Below are 18,876 nucleotides of genomic sequence, written 5' to 3' on the forward strand. Positions count from 1 at the left end.
CTCTCGCAGCAACACCACCGACCTGCTAGAAAGGGGCCACATGAAGACCGACTTCTTCAGTTAAGAAAACTGCTGGTAGTATCAGAAAGAATTAAAACATTTATTGGGCATAAATATATTACATATACACTACAGATACAGTTAAGTCTTACATACATAGTGTAGTATTTGCAAAATCTATACATTAAAATTGATATGGCAGTTTTAATACAATGCATATGAAATAGTCTAAAATTTACAATACAAGAAAACTTATGATTTTTTTTTTTTGAAGTTGAAAAGCTTGGAATGTATGTTCCCATAGTGAGGTAAAAACTTTTTTTTTTTTTTTTTTTTTTTCAATTTAAAGAACTGTGCAAGGATAAGGTTCATACACATTCAGTTAGGGCACTTTTCAATCGTGACACTGAATACTGAGCTACTGTAGCCAACAAACAGGATTAGAAAACATTTCAAGTTCATAAAGAAAAAGGCAGAACAATATAAAAACCACCTCTCTCCTTCCCTAAGGGTTTCCAATATTTAGTGTTTCATTCTACCTTTTTGCTGTTGTTGTTGTTGATAATTTCTTTGAGGGCAGAGCGCCCTCGGGTTGGATTCAACGCCCGCTATCGCTGGATCGGAGGGCGTAAAGATGAACGGGCAAAGCCAAGGCATCAGCGAACGGTGGGTCAGCGGTGATGGCAATCGGAACGGGAATGGTTTAGCATCTGCAATGCTTTTTTTTGTCAATATATGCATGACAATCAAATCACTGTGGCAGAATATGCAAACTAAAAGAATGTCAAATGAACTTATTTAGGGCCTATCCCAACTCCTACAGAATACTTCTTCTGATCGCCCCAGGGTTGGACCGGGCGGTCTCGTTAGCGTGATTAGAAGGGACACTAAAAATTAGCAATGACAGAAATGCTTCAAGTGTAACCGATTGCTCTTCTCTACACTACTGCTTTTAGTATCATCTGTATTTCGAACTGATCAAATCATCTAAAGCAAGATGTTGGGTTTTTTTTCTTTTTTTTTAATTAAAGCAGGTTTTTTTTTTAAAAAGGTGTCAAGCTCGGATTTCATAGCAGCACTGCTGAAACAATATTCTAAAAATAAAAAAGGGAATCTATTCAAATTTCTGGGTTTCCAAACTAGCAGTCTTTTCATCGCTTTAAAAAATACACTCTTTTCCCCTCCATTGAAAACAGTTGTATACGCTTCGCTCACAAAATACAGATGCAAGGTCACAAAGTTTCATATCACAAATAAATTTAAATAAGATGTAAATAAATTTGACAAGCCATGACTTTGGCAAAAACAAAAAAATATATATATTTAGCTCAATGCCATTAGTTTGCAAGGCTAAATTAAACTAATTATAGTCAATAACAAAATACAGACCATTTCTAATATTTGCTACATCTAGAGAGGCACACAGAATAATTCATTGATCTTAGCACTTCCTTTCCAGAGATGATTATGTTTTTGGATACATGTAAACGTTTGAATCACTGATAATGGGTTTTTTTTTGGCATTTAATGTACTAGATGCTCCCATCTTCAAAAACACAAAAAAACGTAAGAAGATTAATAATACTAGGAATGCTGCCAGGTAGAAAGTTGACCTAAAGTACGACAGTATAAAACAGACAAAATATAACATGCTACGGGGAGGGTGGGGAGGGGGATTAGTACATAAGTACACTTTTTATTTTTTTTTTTTTTTACAATAAATAAAAGATTGCACTGTAATTGGTATTTAAAGTACTGTATGCAGTATATAGTATAAATAAACCTAGAACAAAAATAATGTTGTTTTTTCCCCATTACTTTGGTTAAGGGACTATTATGCTAGTACAGGACACTGAATCTTAGACGATGGAGACAGAGCACAAAATAGCTAGGACAAAAGCAAAACCAAGTAGCAAAAATATACAAAAACAAGAGGCAGGGAAATACACTGTGTCTGTTGCACCCTTTTGGAATCTATTTGCACCTCCAGCTCATTTATGTCCCTGAGGTACTCGCGCAATGTTGACTTAATATAAATAACCCAATGACTTAAGAGTTAAAAATCTAGTATCTCGATGGATTAAAATGTGTTTCTGGGAAGGGGCAGGCAGGAGGGGGGGCACTCCCATCAGAGCAGGGCCTATTCCTCTGCAGGACTCTCGTCTGAATTTTGCCACGTACCAAGTTATTTCAATTAGTCCCGTGGTAAGAATAGCGTAGACACCCATTTAAAGTATTTCAAAGAAACAGATCTAATTTCTGACACCTCCAAGAAAGTTCCATAAAATGGATACCCCTCCAAAAAATAATAATAATAGTTAAAAAAAGATCAACTGACAGTAAAGTTTGCTTACCTTAAGTGTAAATCTCACCTAATTCAGTAGAGGCAGTAAGCTGTCACCAGCTCTAATCATATAAATCAGGCTGAACATAATAGAATAATATCTAGTATTAGATTAGGAGTAGTTATATACAGTGACAAACAGACAAGTTAAAGCAGCTTTTAAATAGCTGAACATGGGAATAACTAACTATTGCACAATGCCCTCTTACTTAAAATTACTGCTAGGAATCAGAATGGTAAAAAAAAAAATCTATAATGCTTCATAATTTATATGCAGTTTGGTTATCTGATTTCTTATACAGGCAGTTCATAGTGTTGTAACTGTAAAAATAACAGATAATTAAAAAGGTTTTTTGACTGCAGGATATCGTTCCGATTTAAATGCACTAAACAGTTAAGATAACAACTTCGGTTTTATCTTGAAAAAAATGGGGCAAATGTAGTGAATAATTCATAGGCAACATTGTTAATACTGTTCAAGGAAAACCTGTTACTGTTGACTAACACTGTATTCTAGTCTTACCGCTATACACACTTGTGACTAATGTTTAGAAGGAAAAAGAAGAGACAAAAAAGTGACTCATGATTAAAATGTCCTAAAGAGTAAGATAAAATAAGAGACTGTACGAACTTCAGTGAAAAAAACAAAACAACGTTGAAAAGGCAAATTGGTGACAATTTTGAAACCGTGAAGGAAAAAATAATAAAAATCTTGCTTTTGGTATCTGGTTTGCTTGATTCTCCAGTTTGACCGCTTCCTAGTTTTGAATTTCAAAAAGGTGCATCAAAACACTGATTTATCTTTCTTCAAGCTAGAACTGTAAAAACAAGAGAAGTATATAAAATGTATGGTAGAACAAAAGGATTTCAAAAAAAAGGAATATCTGAATAAATGTGTGGATTATAATGCGTAGCATTAGTTAAATTCGTATCTCAAACTTCCATTGAATTCTCTACTTCATAAAGAAGTATTGTAATATACAGGCGAATATAATCGACAAACTTGCAAAGCCAAGAACAATGAGGGCTGCAAACTGTTCATCAGTAGGAATCATGCTCTTCATCTTAGGATCATCTATGCTTCCCATTTCTCCCGCAAGCATGATCTCATTTCGCTGAAGCATAAAGGCAACGGATGGGCTGAAAGGTCCACTAAGTTCCTGTGAGGTATCCAAGCACCGGCGGCAGACGCAGACGCGAAACCGATAGTCTGTGTTGACTTGAAGGCCTGAGATGTGGAAGGTGGTCTCTTCTCCCTTGTACACCTTCAAAACAAAACGGCAAGCACAGTCACGTACAAAGAGCAAGACAACCGCCTCCTCCTCCTCCTCCCATAGCATCAAACAATTTAAAGAAGTAATAATGCCCGATTTCGCAAGGATTTGAGCCAGAAAGTTAGGTCAAGTCTGAGTCTTCCAAGGAAAAACTTCTGCAGCTCTCAAGGGAAGGAACTCACTAGGTCCATGCAGGTTTTGGAAAATCAGAAGCACGTGGAATACTATCTAAGAGATGTCCAACCACGAGAGGTCTCAATGCACAGAGTCAACGCACACAAGGACTGACAGACAAGACTTCACATAATACAGCAACCATAAGACGTACTCATCTTTTGTGGGTGTCATAAATACTACAAACATATTTCTGTACTCTTAAAATGTGACTACGTGCCTAAAACATGTCTAAGACATAAGCACCGTGTTTGGCTCCAAAAGGAAGAAAACCTGCGAACTAGCGTTACTGGAAGACATTCACTGTATAATTGTAAAACCGGCTACAAGTATTAGTTTAATGTACTTTCCCCTCGCATTTCTCTCAAGAGTCAGCAATCTTGCCAGAAATTACATTTTCAGAACTGTGGAAACAATAAAATATGATTAAGGTATAAAAAAGCTCCTCTTGGTTGCATTATATCTGGTTCTTTAGCAATCCAAACCCATTATGTATTTACGTTAATCAAATGTAGGTACCGCATGACTCTGAGAGCATGAGTCACACTACGAGAAAGAAGAGAGATAACGGAACATCGAAGAGACAGTTTTGTGACTTAAATGGAAAAAGACCACGGGAAACATTTACCAACTCTGAAAACAAATAACCAGTCAACAATTTATATAACGGAGGATTGCTGAAACTGGTATTTTATGAAATAAAAACATGTGTCACAAAGTGCCTCTGTCTGCTGGAAAAAACCCCACCATCCTGAACTTCAGATTCTTCTTCCCCTGCTCATTTAGCCGGTTTCCTTCTCCTCGCTGCAGGAGCAGAAGGCTGAGAGCATCTCTGCTCCCCCGGAGGCAAGAACTCAGCTTAGAAAAGGGTAAGAAGAGGGAAATTGAACCTGAGCCGATAGAGGACTTCTTGTGCATTACTCCGGAGTAAGAAATACAAGAGGAAAAAGAAGAGCCGTGCTCGGCTAAACACCACTTGAAGAGTCCAGCTTTCCTGCCCATGTTTGCCCTGGAGACTCATCCCTCCGTTAAAAAGCCAGTCGCTGATTTCTTGAGAAGGTCTGGGACAAAAGATTAAGGTTTTTCTTTCGTTCGTTTTCTCCCCTCCTTTTAAACTCTCACAGTTTTTCCAAATATAGTTTGAATGATGGTGACTCTGAGTTTCCAGACTAAGTAGAAATCCTTTAACCAGCTCGTGTTTCTTGGCCCCAGGGCATTAACCAAGAAGCAATGTTTAAACAAAATGACGTTACCTTTCTCAAGTATGCTCAGCATTCACAGGAAGTTCACTCGAGCTCAAGTGACAGGAATAAAGCAAACTCATACCGTAAATCTCTGCGATTAACCACAGCTATGCACTGCTGCCTTTCTTGTCATCTTGGCTTGTCTTCCCAACGCCAGCGAGAAGTGAGCCAGTAAGTTACGGTAATACAGGAATTGCAGGGAAAACAAAACTGCGAGCGCTGTAGCAGTCCACAGAAATAACGCGACGGTTGAAACTTTCGTTTGCAAAGCATATCTCATCCCAAGAACTTCTCTGCCACTCTATTTTCCAATGGCAACTCCATTTGTAATACCCACCTGCTGCGGGCAACTGTCCTCCACCTACTCCATCACCAGTGCTACATCTTGTAGGTGGTTAATGCTTCGGTTTACTCCCAAATAGAAATGATCACGCAGAGAAAAGTTGCATGCATTTGGCATGTAACTCTACATTCAGCGAGTAATGAAAAAAGGACGTGTTCTTCCACAGGACCAGAGGCAGGATTCTTCTACTGGGAGGACTTACCTAACTCCCATTTCTTTAGACTCTGAGACACGGCAACTCAGAGCAACTATCCTTACAAAACAACCGTAAGTGACGTATGTTTTCTGGTGCTGTTGTCATTATTAATTTCACTTCAAAATATATAATCATAGGAGCTCTACATGCCTTTGCCATAAATGAACCTTTGCAACCAATATGACCACTTCTAAAACAAAATAAAAATCCAGTAGAATCCAAGTAATGACATTCAATAAAAATTTTACAATCTACGCTTCATAAATTACATTTCACAGATACTAGGGATGGGATATATACAACCTGTCTTTGCACTGAAAAAACCCGTCCAGTTAATTGGTTTTTTTACTTGTTTTGTTCTGTCAGGGTGGTGAATACCAGTGTAACTGGAGGCTAAGATTGGCTAAATCAAAGACCTGCATCTTCATTACAGTCTAATAAATACAGATGACCAAGTTCACTCAAGCCAGCTACTCAACAGCACTTCTCAGAAAAAGGCTGGACTGTCAAGCGAGAGAAGAGTGCATCTTTAAAGAAAGTTTGAAAAATACTCAAAAGTACACTGAATACACGAATTAATATTCACTAACGATAAAGACAAAACATTTTGCGTGCTAGAGCTAGGCAGGTGGTGGAAATTGTCCTGCTTTCAGTGGTTTGAGGAGTACTGAGCGCCAGTGGACCTATGTCCTTTCTCAGTAACAGGTAAAAAAATTATTGTGCTTAATTGTCATTCACTTCTGGCAGTAGCCTCTGTATCCTCCGTAACCGGCTGCGGCGAGCACCTTGGAGATGCTACTGGCTCCAGCTCACGTTTGCCTGCAGTAGTGTCTGTAGGAGCAGGCTAAGCCAACGCAGGATGCCCTCAGCACAGAGATACGTGCTTGGCTGTGACCACAGTTACGCTCTGTGAACGGACTTCGCATACGCAATAGAGAAAAAAGATAAAACTGAGCGTTCCGGAGAAGGTCTTTAAATTTGCTAAACAAATATGAAACCAAATATAACTGTATAAAGCAGCATAGTTTTTTTTATACGGAGCACATTATGCTTTTGCGGCCAACAAGTCAAAGTAAAGTGGCTATCCAATTTATCACTTTCACTTCCTAAAAACAGCTTTTCTATTTAGGCACCTGAGAATATAATAAAAACAGGAGCTTTTTGCCTGGTTCCCTCAACGAAAATATCATCAGAAGTAATAAACTGCTGCTGAAGCCCTTTATGGCATTTGATCGTACTGATTGAGCTCAGAGAATTCCTGGAGGCAAGTATTTCTCAATTTCACCGATGTCATTAAATAATTCCACCCCCCCCTCCATCTTTTCCAAATAATAAAAATGACAGCCACAATTGCCCTTTAAGCAACACACTGGAAAGCGTAAGATAACCCAACCTGGCTGCCGCACTCCATAGCAATGACCAGTGTATTTAATAATTAGTAAAGCCTATTCTGTATGGTGATAAGAAGATCAAGAATCAGAGGCAGGATAAATCTATTTACAAAGCACGCCCACTTGAAAGATTTGATTTCTTCGAAGTCATCTAACAGATTTCTCTTCAAGAAACTGGTTTATGATTTTATCCAAATTCAAAATCAGTTTCACTCACCCCACTGTTGAAATGCTCATAAACCCTTAAGAGTTGTGTGGACCACCCTGTCTCAAACAAAGAGCGAACAAGAGTCCCTAAGATCACCTTCCACAAAGTGGGCTGCACTGAAAAAACTCTAACAAAAGGAAATTATTTGCTCTGTCTCATGACACAAAATTGGCATCAGGAGGCAGAGAAAATACTCAATGCAAGTGGCGCTAATAATAAATGCCAATGCGTACTGTACATTAGGTTGTATTTTGGCATGCAACCAGAACAAGTGCCTTAGACTTGCTATTTAAAATAGAGAAGGAAAACAATTTTTTTTTTCTGATTGGAGCTTTAAACAAATTAACAGTGTACTGAATGCATTTCAGAGATTGTGTGTGTCTACAGAGTCTGAACCAAAGAAAAAACAATAATAAAAATTTGAGCTCGGGAAGACAGACCGGGTTCTTCCAGGCACCCACCTCTTGGTGCAGACCCGAGCAGGCTTCAAACTGAATTGCCGGGGATATTTTTTTTTTTTTTTTTTTTTTTTTTTTTAACACACCCAGTATCTTACCCATATCTTTTCTTCGTTTGGAAAGTGTCTGGGGACAGTTTTCTCCCAGAAAAGATGTGGCAGAAGCTGATGAAACACCATTGCCTCCAAATTCTTGGAAATCGCAAAGGTAGAACATTTTGCCTCACTGGCAAACAATTTAAGGACAAAGAAGCTTTAAAGCTGAGCTCTCATTTCCACGGTCAGCTCTTACAAAGAGCTAGCTCCTTGGTGATTCGATCCCCAGAGCTGCTCAACCCAGCCTGCTCCCCTAACTCCAGAGGAAATCTGTGCAAAGCTGGAGACGATTTTAACGCACTTTAAAGCTAAGTTCCGAGTAAGCTTTACTAGATGAAAATGCAAGAAACAGAAAAACAAACCCGGGCCACTGATTCCTGGAATCTGTTGTGATTTACATCCTGATTCGTAAACAAGGAAAATGTGATTTCCTAAAAAGAATTGTCATATGCCATTGCTTTTTTGAATTATCCAAATAGATAAAGCATACAAATACACAAAAAGGAACACATTGCTTGAGAAACAGGAAAAGCAGTAGTTCTTTTTTTTTTTTTCAAACACACTTTTTAGGGAGCTAAATTGTTATCTGTTTAGCTCCTGCAAATCCAGTTCTTCAGACAATTCCCAGCAGAGAAATATTTACGATGTGTTCTCCCAGAGGAGGGCAGGGATAGCTATAGCCCCAGTCTGGAAAAAAAAAAGAGCTTTTGAGTACTTTGATACTACCTCTGCTAGGTCAAATGATGGAAAAACAGTGGCTTTTGGGATGTGGAGGGCTGCACACATCAGGAGACAGCTCAGGTGTGATGATCTAGAAAGAAACTATAGCTTTACCCAAAAGCACATCAGTGGCTGATGTTGCAGCAGGGGAAGGAAATGCTGAAGTGATTTAGCTTATTTTATAAATTAACAAAGATGTTTATTTTCTGTAACTCAAATTTGTTTCTACAACATAAGCGAGGTGCAAGTACGGACGGGGGGGTCTGCTCCTAGGAGTTCTTACATCTCCGGAGAACTTCATCTCTAGGATGGCATACACAGCGATAGATTAATAAGGAGCTCAAACTTTGAGAGTCAACGGATGGCAACAAGACTGTTTTCTCCTATTAATGTTCCATTTCATAGTGACTTTTCTATATTTATTCCCTTTAGATACAGAACACACTAGACAGGTGTCACAATGCCCTACTCTATACTGGTCCACAGGCAGTTCCAGAAAAATCAGTGCCGTGTACTAAAGAGTTACGCTGTGTGAGTAAGGGAAGTGAAACATGGCCACTTATTTCAGTGTGTGCCTGACTCTGGGACAGGATAAACTGAAGCAGACTACTTCACGCTTAGTCAGCACAAAGTGCCCAGGTGGATTTTTTTCTTCTATTAATGAAATTAATATGGGAGAACATTGCATTCTGCACCTTCTGAAGGGCTTCCTAGCAAAGAGCTGGATCAAGATCTGTAACGTAAAATCTCCCCAGAAATAGGAATCGAGTGTCACATCTGTGCCATCTGAGTAAGGATTTCTGTGAGCTTTCTTATCGAGTCCCGGGAGACTCTGTGCTCGACACCGTGCCGCTCCTGTGCACAAATGTTCCCCAAATAGTCACAGGATATAGCCGTGTTTTGAAAACTCAAACACAACCATCATAAAAAAGTTCTAACTCAGTTTTCACAATAAAAGGATCTTCCTTTCCTGGGCTTTTATTTGGATGAAAAGACTAAAATCTACTATGTAAAGCCTACAACATTCTTGTCAATATAACACCATCACACCGGTTTAAAAAACATAACAGAGTATGAATGCTAAGGCAGTATTGTAAAAGCCATATTGTCATCTTCCTAATAAGTTTGTCACAATAACGGTATCTTTGCAAAATTTCCTGAGGGAGAAACATAAGACATATAATCAAACATTCTCCCATTCTCGTCACAAAAAATAGATTTACATGCATCATCATCTTGATTTCTGCCGTGCATAGTCACTTTTACAGATGGTAATGCTTAGTAAATGCTTTACCCTTTAATTGGTTTGTTCTGCTCCAGGATATACCTGCACATGAACTTACACTCATAAGCTTTTACTCATTTAAACACTGAAAGCAAGGATTAAGAATGAGGAAACTGCTTTTGGTCAGCTAACAGCTGCCTTCATCTGAAGGAAATCGACTGGGAGTAGACACAGAGACGTGGCTCCACGGGTTTGTAACATGTCTTCCTAGTTAAAACTGTTTAATGTGTTGCCTTAAATAGTTGCCTTTAAATTGATGCAAATAAAGCGATCTGACTATTGACAGGATTACAGCCTTGTAACACAGAAACAGTTTTGTACGTTCATTAGTTGCAAAGTTTCAATTTTAAGGTGATTTTAAAAGTGGTTTTTTATTCTATGAAACTCATCTGTGTTTGGGCTGGTGTAAAACACGTCATCCTTATGGATCGCTTCCAACTCAAGATGATCTATGATTCTGTGTTGCAAAGCTGAGACAACCGTGTCCTGGAAGGTGAGCGAAGGGGAAAGCATCTGAGGATGAGAGACCCTCTACGTGATATGAAGTCCTGCACAGCCCATAAACAGCTTGAAAGAGCTATTTGTTGCATTTATTTCCATGCCAGTGTGACATAAAAAATGACTTCACACAGCTATTTATCTCCTTATCCAGCTGTACTATCCCTGGATCTTGCAAAACGCACTGGCGACTGCTACAGAAACCCAAGTCACTTAAGACACTGCTCTTTCTCATGGGTGTATTTAATAGTCTGAAAAATCTACAATATTCTTAATTTGTGCAACCCTTCAAATCAATTTGCAAACCCTTTCTAATACAGTGCGCTCCCTGAGAGACATGTGCAAAATATCTATGTAACTTGCAGGGAAGCAAACAGATTTAAGAGTAAATTTAGGACTGGCGCTTCAAATGTAATTAACATATCACTCACATTACTTTTCAGCTAAATAGTGGCAAGTGATCACATGCATGCCACAGCAAAGGTAAAGTGAAATGCATTAGCCAGAAAATCACGGAAAGACGTTTATATATTTTATCTCCTACTGACATAACAGGAGCTAAGAGCATGCACACAGCTACTGCAGCTCGGCTAACGGACATTAAGTCAGTGATGTGACCCAGTGTTGACATGACACCCACGTTCATGATGAAGACAAATCATTTTGATGGGCAAAACTGATTTCTGAGTAGGTGAAACAGTGGAACTCTCCCCTCTTTTCCACGGCTGGTTATCAGCCAGCCCAACTACAGAGGACGCAGCGTCAGCTTTGAGCATCCCAGCCGGGAGCTTCTTCTAGTGAGTTACTTGTGAAAACTCAAGCAAAACACCCCTCATCAGCATCGTGCTTCATGAGAAATGAAGAGCTCCAACATAAGACCCCGAAGGTACTTTTTATTTCCTTTAACGCTGGTTTTTTTTCATACCACAACCTCTTGACTGCGAAAATTAAGCCACCACCTGCCTTAAAGGAACAAGAAGCCACGCTCAATTCTCCCCAAGGACATCCAGAACATTTTAAGTGCTTAAGCTACGCTTACTAAAGCTGTACCTGAAGGTTATATATCAAAGCTATTTTGTAAATCAGGCAACAGCAAAATGGCTCCACTTATCCACTTACCACTGACATTATGAGGCCAACACAGTACACGGAGGTTTTATTACCTATACCAGCACCAAAAATGTTTCCTGACAGAAACAATAGTTAGGTTTCTGAATCTTTAGCACCCACATGAGTTTTCTTGCATTTATGTTATTTTTGATAATTCGTTAATTCACAGTAACAGTCAAAAATAGACTGAAGAGGAGCAAAGACAGTTGCAAGGAAAGTACCACCTTACTCATATTTTTAGGAGTTTAATTTAAGGTTTAACGTACCTCATTCCTTAATTTGGACTTATTTGGAATCCATAGGAGAATGAAAGAAAGGACAGGGAAAAGACAGGGCACACATGAAGTGCACTGTAAATCACAGAGTCAGAGGTGTGATAGATGAAATAAAAGATCTAGCTGTGAACGAACTGTTCTGTTTCAGGTGCCCTGGGGAAATGTCCACGTGTGAGCTCTAATCAAGACACACAAGGAAAAAAGGATCAGCCGTACTTCATTCACTCCGCTTCTGTAGTGCAAGGACGGACAGCGTTTTCTGTGGGGCAGCTGATATACAGCAGCTACGCGTCCACGCATCGAAACCTCAGACAGGAATGGGATGGCTGAACAAACCAATTAAAAGTTGCGTCCTTGACTGAAATCCTCGATGGAAGGTCTTGGAATTGGCTTAGTGAATGAGGAAGATAATCTACCTACTTCATCTTCCCATCTTCAGACAACGGTTAGCACCAGCCACTTCAGAAGAAAGCATGGGTGGACAGAATTGTAACTTTTCAAAGGTTAGTTCAGTTAGAAATCGTGATTAACTATGGACAGAGCGCAAATCGCTCCAGTAAGATAATGATGTTCTATATACTCCCTCGGGGGAGAAAACAACCTATTACAGCCCTTAATTTTGACTCAGCCTTTAGCAAAGTTCACCTGACACATCACCATAGGGTGTAATTCAATACAGTAGAAAGAAGCAGCACAGCGAGTGTTCAAAAACATTTCCATTATGTCATCAATTCAGCAATATTAAAACGAGACCATTTTCCTACCTGCTTGTATTCAGATTCTCTTCCAACCAGTACCTGCAGAACATAACCAACAGGATCTCCCTTCATGGGTGGGACCGTTTCCCAGGTAACTTCACAGGCGTTTCCTCCCAACTGTGTCACTCGAGGGGCTACAATGAAATAAAAGGTGTTAACGTTTAATATACAGACTGCGTTGAAATCTTACTCATTTTACGTGTAGCGTGATATATAGGAAAACATTTTAAAAAGAGCGCTTCGGGACATCACAAGGGTTAGTAGCACATAATCTGTACTGTATTTATGTGGCCAAAAAAATCAAATTACCATCACCACTGGATGAAAGAAGTAAAACTGCTAAGTCACTCAAAAGTCTCATGTATCTCAGGACAGCCTTGCCTGATTAAGCAGTTCAGGATTCTTGCGGTATTAAACTATAACAAACACTATCCACCAGAAAACTGGGTGAAATTTAGAGCTGATTAACAAGCTTCTAAGAAGTTTACTGTAGGACCCAGATCACTTCTGCAGAAGGACAGTAAGCTGTTAGAGCATCCCTCATCTGTCAGCTGTGCGAGCCGCTAGAAAGGGGGAGTGGACGTGACAGAAAACTTTGAACTTTTAAAATTCAATTGCAATGCTGTGCACTGATCTTTTCAAAGCAGAAGCCAAGGCGTGAATTACACTGACATTAATGGAAGCAGCAATTTCGTGAAGTTCTGAGCAAACACCTGTACCAGTGGAGATGCCTGCATATTCCTCCCATGCTACACATTGTTGAAAGAGCAGAATAACAGAAAACATTTCATTCAGGAAAAATAAGGGAAGGAATGTGAGAAGGGAAGCTAAATTATCTTCTGGATTAGAGATTAAGTGCAGCCTGGGAAGCAAAAGTATAAGCATAATTTTAAAGACTCGGACTGGTATCTAATTCTGAGCCTCACATTCAGATGATCAGACCTGCTACTTCTAGCCAGGCTTAGGGTAGCGCTTTCACTAGAACTCGAGAGAAATTCAATTTGTCAGCTGCTACAATGCTGCCGTCCTTGGGGGAGAGGACCCTCACCAGCTGAAAGCCAAAAGATGCTGTACTATGCCCGACGGCAAGCTTGCAGGTGAGCTGAGCAGAGTACCAACAGAGGCGGCGTGTTTATATGTACAACTGAGCATCTGCCACTGGAAGGCATCAAAACAACTGTGACAGCATCCAGGGTCCACCAACCTCTTGATCAGGCAGAGCAGGCAAGCGCATGCATGATAAAAAAAAAAAAAGAAACTGGGAGAAACAACAGCGCTAGCACTTAACCAAGTGGTTAACGTGTGCACGTGCAAGGACACGAGCTTGTTAAAGGCAATCTAGATTCCCAACCCTACGAAAACAGACAACAGGAGAGTGTATCAAAGAAACAAATGCTGCCGCATACATTACATGAATTTTAGACTAATTCATTAGCACCCAAGGGGAACACATGAATCATACGCAGATCCAAATGTAATCAATATCCATTTGCTTCTCTCTGCACATCTGCCAGGGTTGAGAGACCGATAATAGACGCCTTCATCTCAGCTGACAGCAACATTCTCAATTATTTTCCCTCCTCCTTCCATCCCTCACTCCAATACACGTAGATTTTTGTCTGACACTTACAAAACACTGCTATTAACAATAACGCTATTTTAGGGTCGGCATCACTAAGTGAGTAATTCGGATACTTTATAGGAGAATAAACATATGCTTCTGATACATCAAAAACCGTACTAAGTTTATCACCTACGCTCCTTTGTACTGCTCTGAACACGGAAGGGAATCACCACCATCATTTTGACTCAACAGATCTCTTTTCCCTATAGCATTACCTCCCCACAGCAGCGTTCACTTACACGGTTTTTCTTGTGCCCTTTTCTCTGTTACAGCCAGTGTTTTGTCATGTACCTGTGGTTCCAGCCCACACAAGACCCAGTATTTGCACGGTATCTTAACTGCTTGATATTCAGTCGCGGGTATGAGTCATATTTACCAGGAACTAAATAGGCAGGCAGGGAGTTCAAACCAAAAACCTAGAATTTAATAAAACGGATTTCTATCCAACAAAATGAAAATGGGCGTACAGCGCACGCAGGCATCCCTGTCCCAGTTTCACCCACTTGGTGCAACTAAGAGAAGCAACGGCAACACGGGCTCAGCATCCGCGAGCGACACGCGCCCGCGCCCAGGCTCTCCGACAACTCGCAGACGCTAAAGCCGTGAGCACAGCCTCCCTCCTACGGTCACCTACGCCAGCCCCCTTCATCTGGCACGAGCTCCCTTCGCTCTGCTGGGTACCAGATCTTACGACTGCGTAATGGAGCGAATCAGGATAATTCACTGTTGGGTAAGTGTATTTACCCTTGAACCTTCCATCGAACACATACAGGTATCTTCTTCCAGAAACAGCACTGAAGCAAATGCCAAAACCCAGGGGATATCCAGGCGGTACCGAGGGTTGGATTCTCTTATATGCCGATTTTAGCGTAGTGAAGCCAGTCTCTATGTTCTCTCTGCGTTTGAGTGTTGTTCTTCCTGGGGGTGATTCAGAGCAGCTAACCTAGGGACCAGGGAAATGACACCCTGGCAGCGCTCTCCCCTCTCTAAATCTTTGATTACAAATGGTGTCAAAATCACCAAAGCCAGATTTTAAGTATAGCAGAGCAAATGAAACCTCTCTGAAAAACCAACAGTCGCTGTTTCTCACAGTAAGTGGTACTGCTTGACAAAGGAGTTTTAAGCGCACAGGAAAAAAAAAAGGTGCATCTGATTTCAGCTCAGTTTATCGGACAGACGATATAGCAAATCCCCTGCCTTTGTAGTAGTTCTCCTTGGAAGGAAGAAGCAAAATTACTTAGGCCAAAATCTACACACAGTAAAAGCTGTTTCACTGTAAAACTTCATTTAATTAGGCCCTTCGTTTTTCTAGTGGAACACATGCTAAGCAAGTTCTAAATCTAATGCTTTATATATGTGAAAGACTGTAATTTTTAATTTATACATTAAAGGAACAATAAACTCTCAAGTTGTACGCTGAACATCACCTACACCACTAAAAACAACATTAAACTTTACTAATGCTTAAGTTGGTATGTACACATATCTACTACAGCTGTTACATCCCTTATAGAAGTGCTGCATTAATCCAGAGCAATCCCCTGGTAAACATTATTGTTAGCAGCAGCATTTCAACAGTTTATGTATAACAACAGGGGTTAGTATAACATGTACATTGCTTATATGAATTTTTTGGTGATAATTTAGGTTCCCACCGTAATGTAACTTCACAATTCACAGAAATATACAAGCAGCACAAACTGATTTTTCATGTTATTGCACACTTACGTTAATCCTTACAAACTCACCGCATACTTACCAATTACTTAATTACACGTTACTTCTGTATATGGGGAAAAAAAAATAAATCTGTTACATACCTTTGATTGCAGGTGGGACTGACTTAGTTGTGCAGAAGGTACATATTTCTGAGAAAGGTCCCTCCCCAGCATCATTGACCGCCTGTATTCTGAACGAGTAACAAGTGGATTCTGTCAGCCTTTGTATCTTGTATGTATGACTTGGTCCCCTATAAATCGGTATAAACCTGGAAACAATGAAAATGAGAACATGTAATTACACTGGAGTGGCACTGCCACTTCTGGCACAGAGAGCTTTGCAGAGCTGTTAAAGGCAGGTATAAAAATGGCATGTTATTAATGCACTAACAATGATTACTAGGTTAGGGAAATCAGAAGTTCATTGTCCCTTTTGCAACTAAACTCACCTTGCAAAATGATTACGTGAATTACCAGGAAAAACATCTGTCAATGCATCCTCTACTACCCAGTAATCAGAACAGATTCAACCTGTGTTCTGCTACAATATACCACGGGTGCTGCTGGTTTAGAAGTATGTTTAAAACAAGATTAATACTTTGAATCTTTTCTTGCTTAATTTGGACTTTATTTGCACATAAAGACCCAAAGACCACATATTACACTCATCTGTGCCATCTTAAGCCAGTGTAATTCTGTTTAAATCAGAACGTATAGATTGCATAATAGATGTGTAATATATTTCACACTTCTCAGTTTTGAAGAGTTCACAGACTGAAGACAGCCAAACAGCAGAGACAGAAACAGATTCAGGGAAAACACATGGTGGTCTAGGAGCGAAAAGGCACGGGGGAAGCACGAGTATAGCGGGAGGGATACGGAAGATGGAAGAGGACGCCAGCTTAGGAGCTCTGGGGGACGCCCGTAATGACAGCTCTGCTAAAGAGCCGGCTGAGGAGAAGAAGAAAAAGACACGACGCTACAGAAGTGACTTCCAAAATACTTCCACTGACAAGACCAAACATCAGCAAACGCAAACTTGTCCAACAGTGTAATGCAGAACAAAATCATTGTCACTTAATCTTACCAAGACAAAAAAAAAAAAGAAAAAAAAAAAAAGGTACAGTTGCTAGAGAGAATCTGACTTCTATTTCCAACTGCTCTGCTCAGATAAATGCTCTTCAGCAATAGTCATATGTTAGCCAGCAATTTCTACCTAAGATCCTGACCCCCTGGGTGCTGAGCAGAATGGGGATGAGGGTAAATAAATAGGAAGCACCCAGCATCTTGCATCAATCTGCTCAGCCTCCACTGGGGAACAAGGTCTTACTGGCAATAGTCCTGGATCTGGAGAACATAAAATTCACCGTGAAGGATCACATAGTTTTTTTGATGATTTAGTACACTTATTCAAATATCTTAACCATTTCAGCAGATTTTAAATCACTGGAAAGCCAACAAAGAGATTTGGTTTTGACCTCCCTATCTAGGTGCTAGCTTTATCCTTCGGCTTTGTGTGAGATAGACAGTATAAGCAATTTGAGCATTTCAAAGAAACTGGGTCTGTCATTAGCTCTCAGGGACAGAAATCAATTCATATTACATTATGATTGAAAACCACGGAAGTACAAACAGAGAAATCAAGAATCATGTGTAATAAAAAGAAATGTTCAGGTAATTTAAATTGCTGGAAATGTACTCTGAGGACTAATGTGATTGACTACCCCCTCTGAGTTTTAGTGAGTCTCTCACCTTGATTGGAAATCAAAGATCTGTGCCACAAGTTTTTAAGAGGTGATTTTAGAGCCAATTTCCAAAGAATTTTTTTTTGTTTTTTCAACCTTACGCTTACACAGTTCTAACGACTGCCTGCTAGCCCACATTTTTGAAGCTCACATAAGCAGCTATGGCACGTTCCAAAAGACTGCCACAGATGTGTTCTCATGGAACAAGATTTCTTGGGATCCACTGCACGATGAACAAAGCACATGTATTTAGGACAGCAATAAGGCTGAAAAGACAAGACAACTCTGTCTGTCCCTCTCCACTTCTTGTAGCTCAGACAGCTGGCTCAGAAACCACTGCAGTACTCATAGAAGTGCTGACACTTATCTCTGACCCTGATCCAAGGGCAACAGATAGCAAAAAAGATGCAATGCAGTATTATAGACTAATGCCCTCTTTGTAATCGTCCGTGGAGCTAGGTAAGCAAGGGAGGATAAATATACCTTACCAGCTACCACACAAGCACACCCACACCCCAGTTTGGGCTCACAGTACACTTGCTAGGCATATTTAGAATCATAGAATAGAATCACAGAGTAGTTTGGGTTGGAAGGGACCTTTAAAGGTCATCTAGTCCAACCCCCCTGCCATGGGCAGGGACATCTTCAACTCGATCATGTCGCTCAGAGCCCCGTCCAACCTGACCGTGAATGTTTCCAGGGATGGGGCATCCACCACCTCTCTGGGCAACCTGTGCCAGTGTTTCACCACCCTCATCGTAAAAAATTTCTTCCTTCTATCTAGTCTAAATCTACCCGCTTTTAGTTTAAAACCATTACCCCTTGTTCTATCGCTACAGGCCCTGCTAAAAAGTCTGTCCCCATCTTTCTTATAAGGCCCCTTTAAGTCCTGAAAGGCTGCAATAAGGTCGCCCTGGAGCCTTCTCTTCTCCAGGCTGAGCCACCCCAACTCTCTCAGCATTTCTTCGTAGAAGTGTTGCAACACTCTGACCATTTCCATGTCCCTCCTCTGGACCCGCTCCAACAGGTCTCTGTCTGTCCTGCGCTGAGGACCCCAGAGCTGGACGCAGAACTGCAGGGGGGTCTCACCAGAGCGGAGCAGAGGGGCAGAATCCCCTCCCTCGACCTGCTGGTCACGCTTCTGATGCGGCCCAGGTTACGGTTGGCCTTCTGGGCTGCGAGTGCACATTGCTGGCTCATGTCCAGCTTTTCACCCACCAGGACCCCCAAGTCCTTCTCCGCAGGGCTGCTCCCAATCCCTTCATCCCCCAGCCTGTATTGTCAGCGACGGCTGCCCCGACCCAGGTGCAGGACCTCACACTCAGCCTCGTAGAACCTCATGAGGTTCACAAGGGCCCACCTCTCGAGCTTGTCCAGGTCCCTCTGGATGCCATCCCGTCCCTCAGGAGCATCAAC

The 18,876-nt window shown here is 40.7% G+C and overlaps 1 protein-coding gene across 2 annotated transcripts in view; it reads right to left on the minus strand.

Moving 5' to 3' along the window:
• Positions 1-81: 81 nt before the first annotated feature.
• FNDC3B (fibronectin type III domain containing 3B) overlaps positions 82-18,876 on the minus strand; it is a 210,000-nt gene continuing 191,205 nt past the window's right edge. For both annotated transcript variants that reach the window (XM_049803975.1, XM_049803976.1), the window contains 3 exons: positions 15,818-15,984; positions 12,380-12,507; positions 82-3,609 (listed from right to left, as the gene is read on the minus strand). In XM_049803975.1, the coding sequence (XP_049659932.1) occupies positions 3,298-3,609; positions 12,380-12,507; positions 15,818-15,984 (607 nt within the window). In that variant the 3' untranslated portion in view covers positions 82-3,297. The remainder of the gene's footprint in view (positions 3,610-12,379; positions 12,508-15,817; positions 15,985-18,876) is intronic.

This window comes from Accipiter gentilis, chromosome 6 (assembly GCF_929443795.1).
Source record: "Accipiter gentilis chromosome 6, bAccGen1.1, whole genome shotgun sequence".
Classification (NCBI taxonomy): Eukaryota; Metazoa; Chordata; class Aves; order Accipitriformes; family Accipitridae; genus Astur; species Astur gentilis.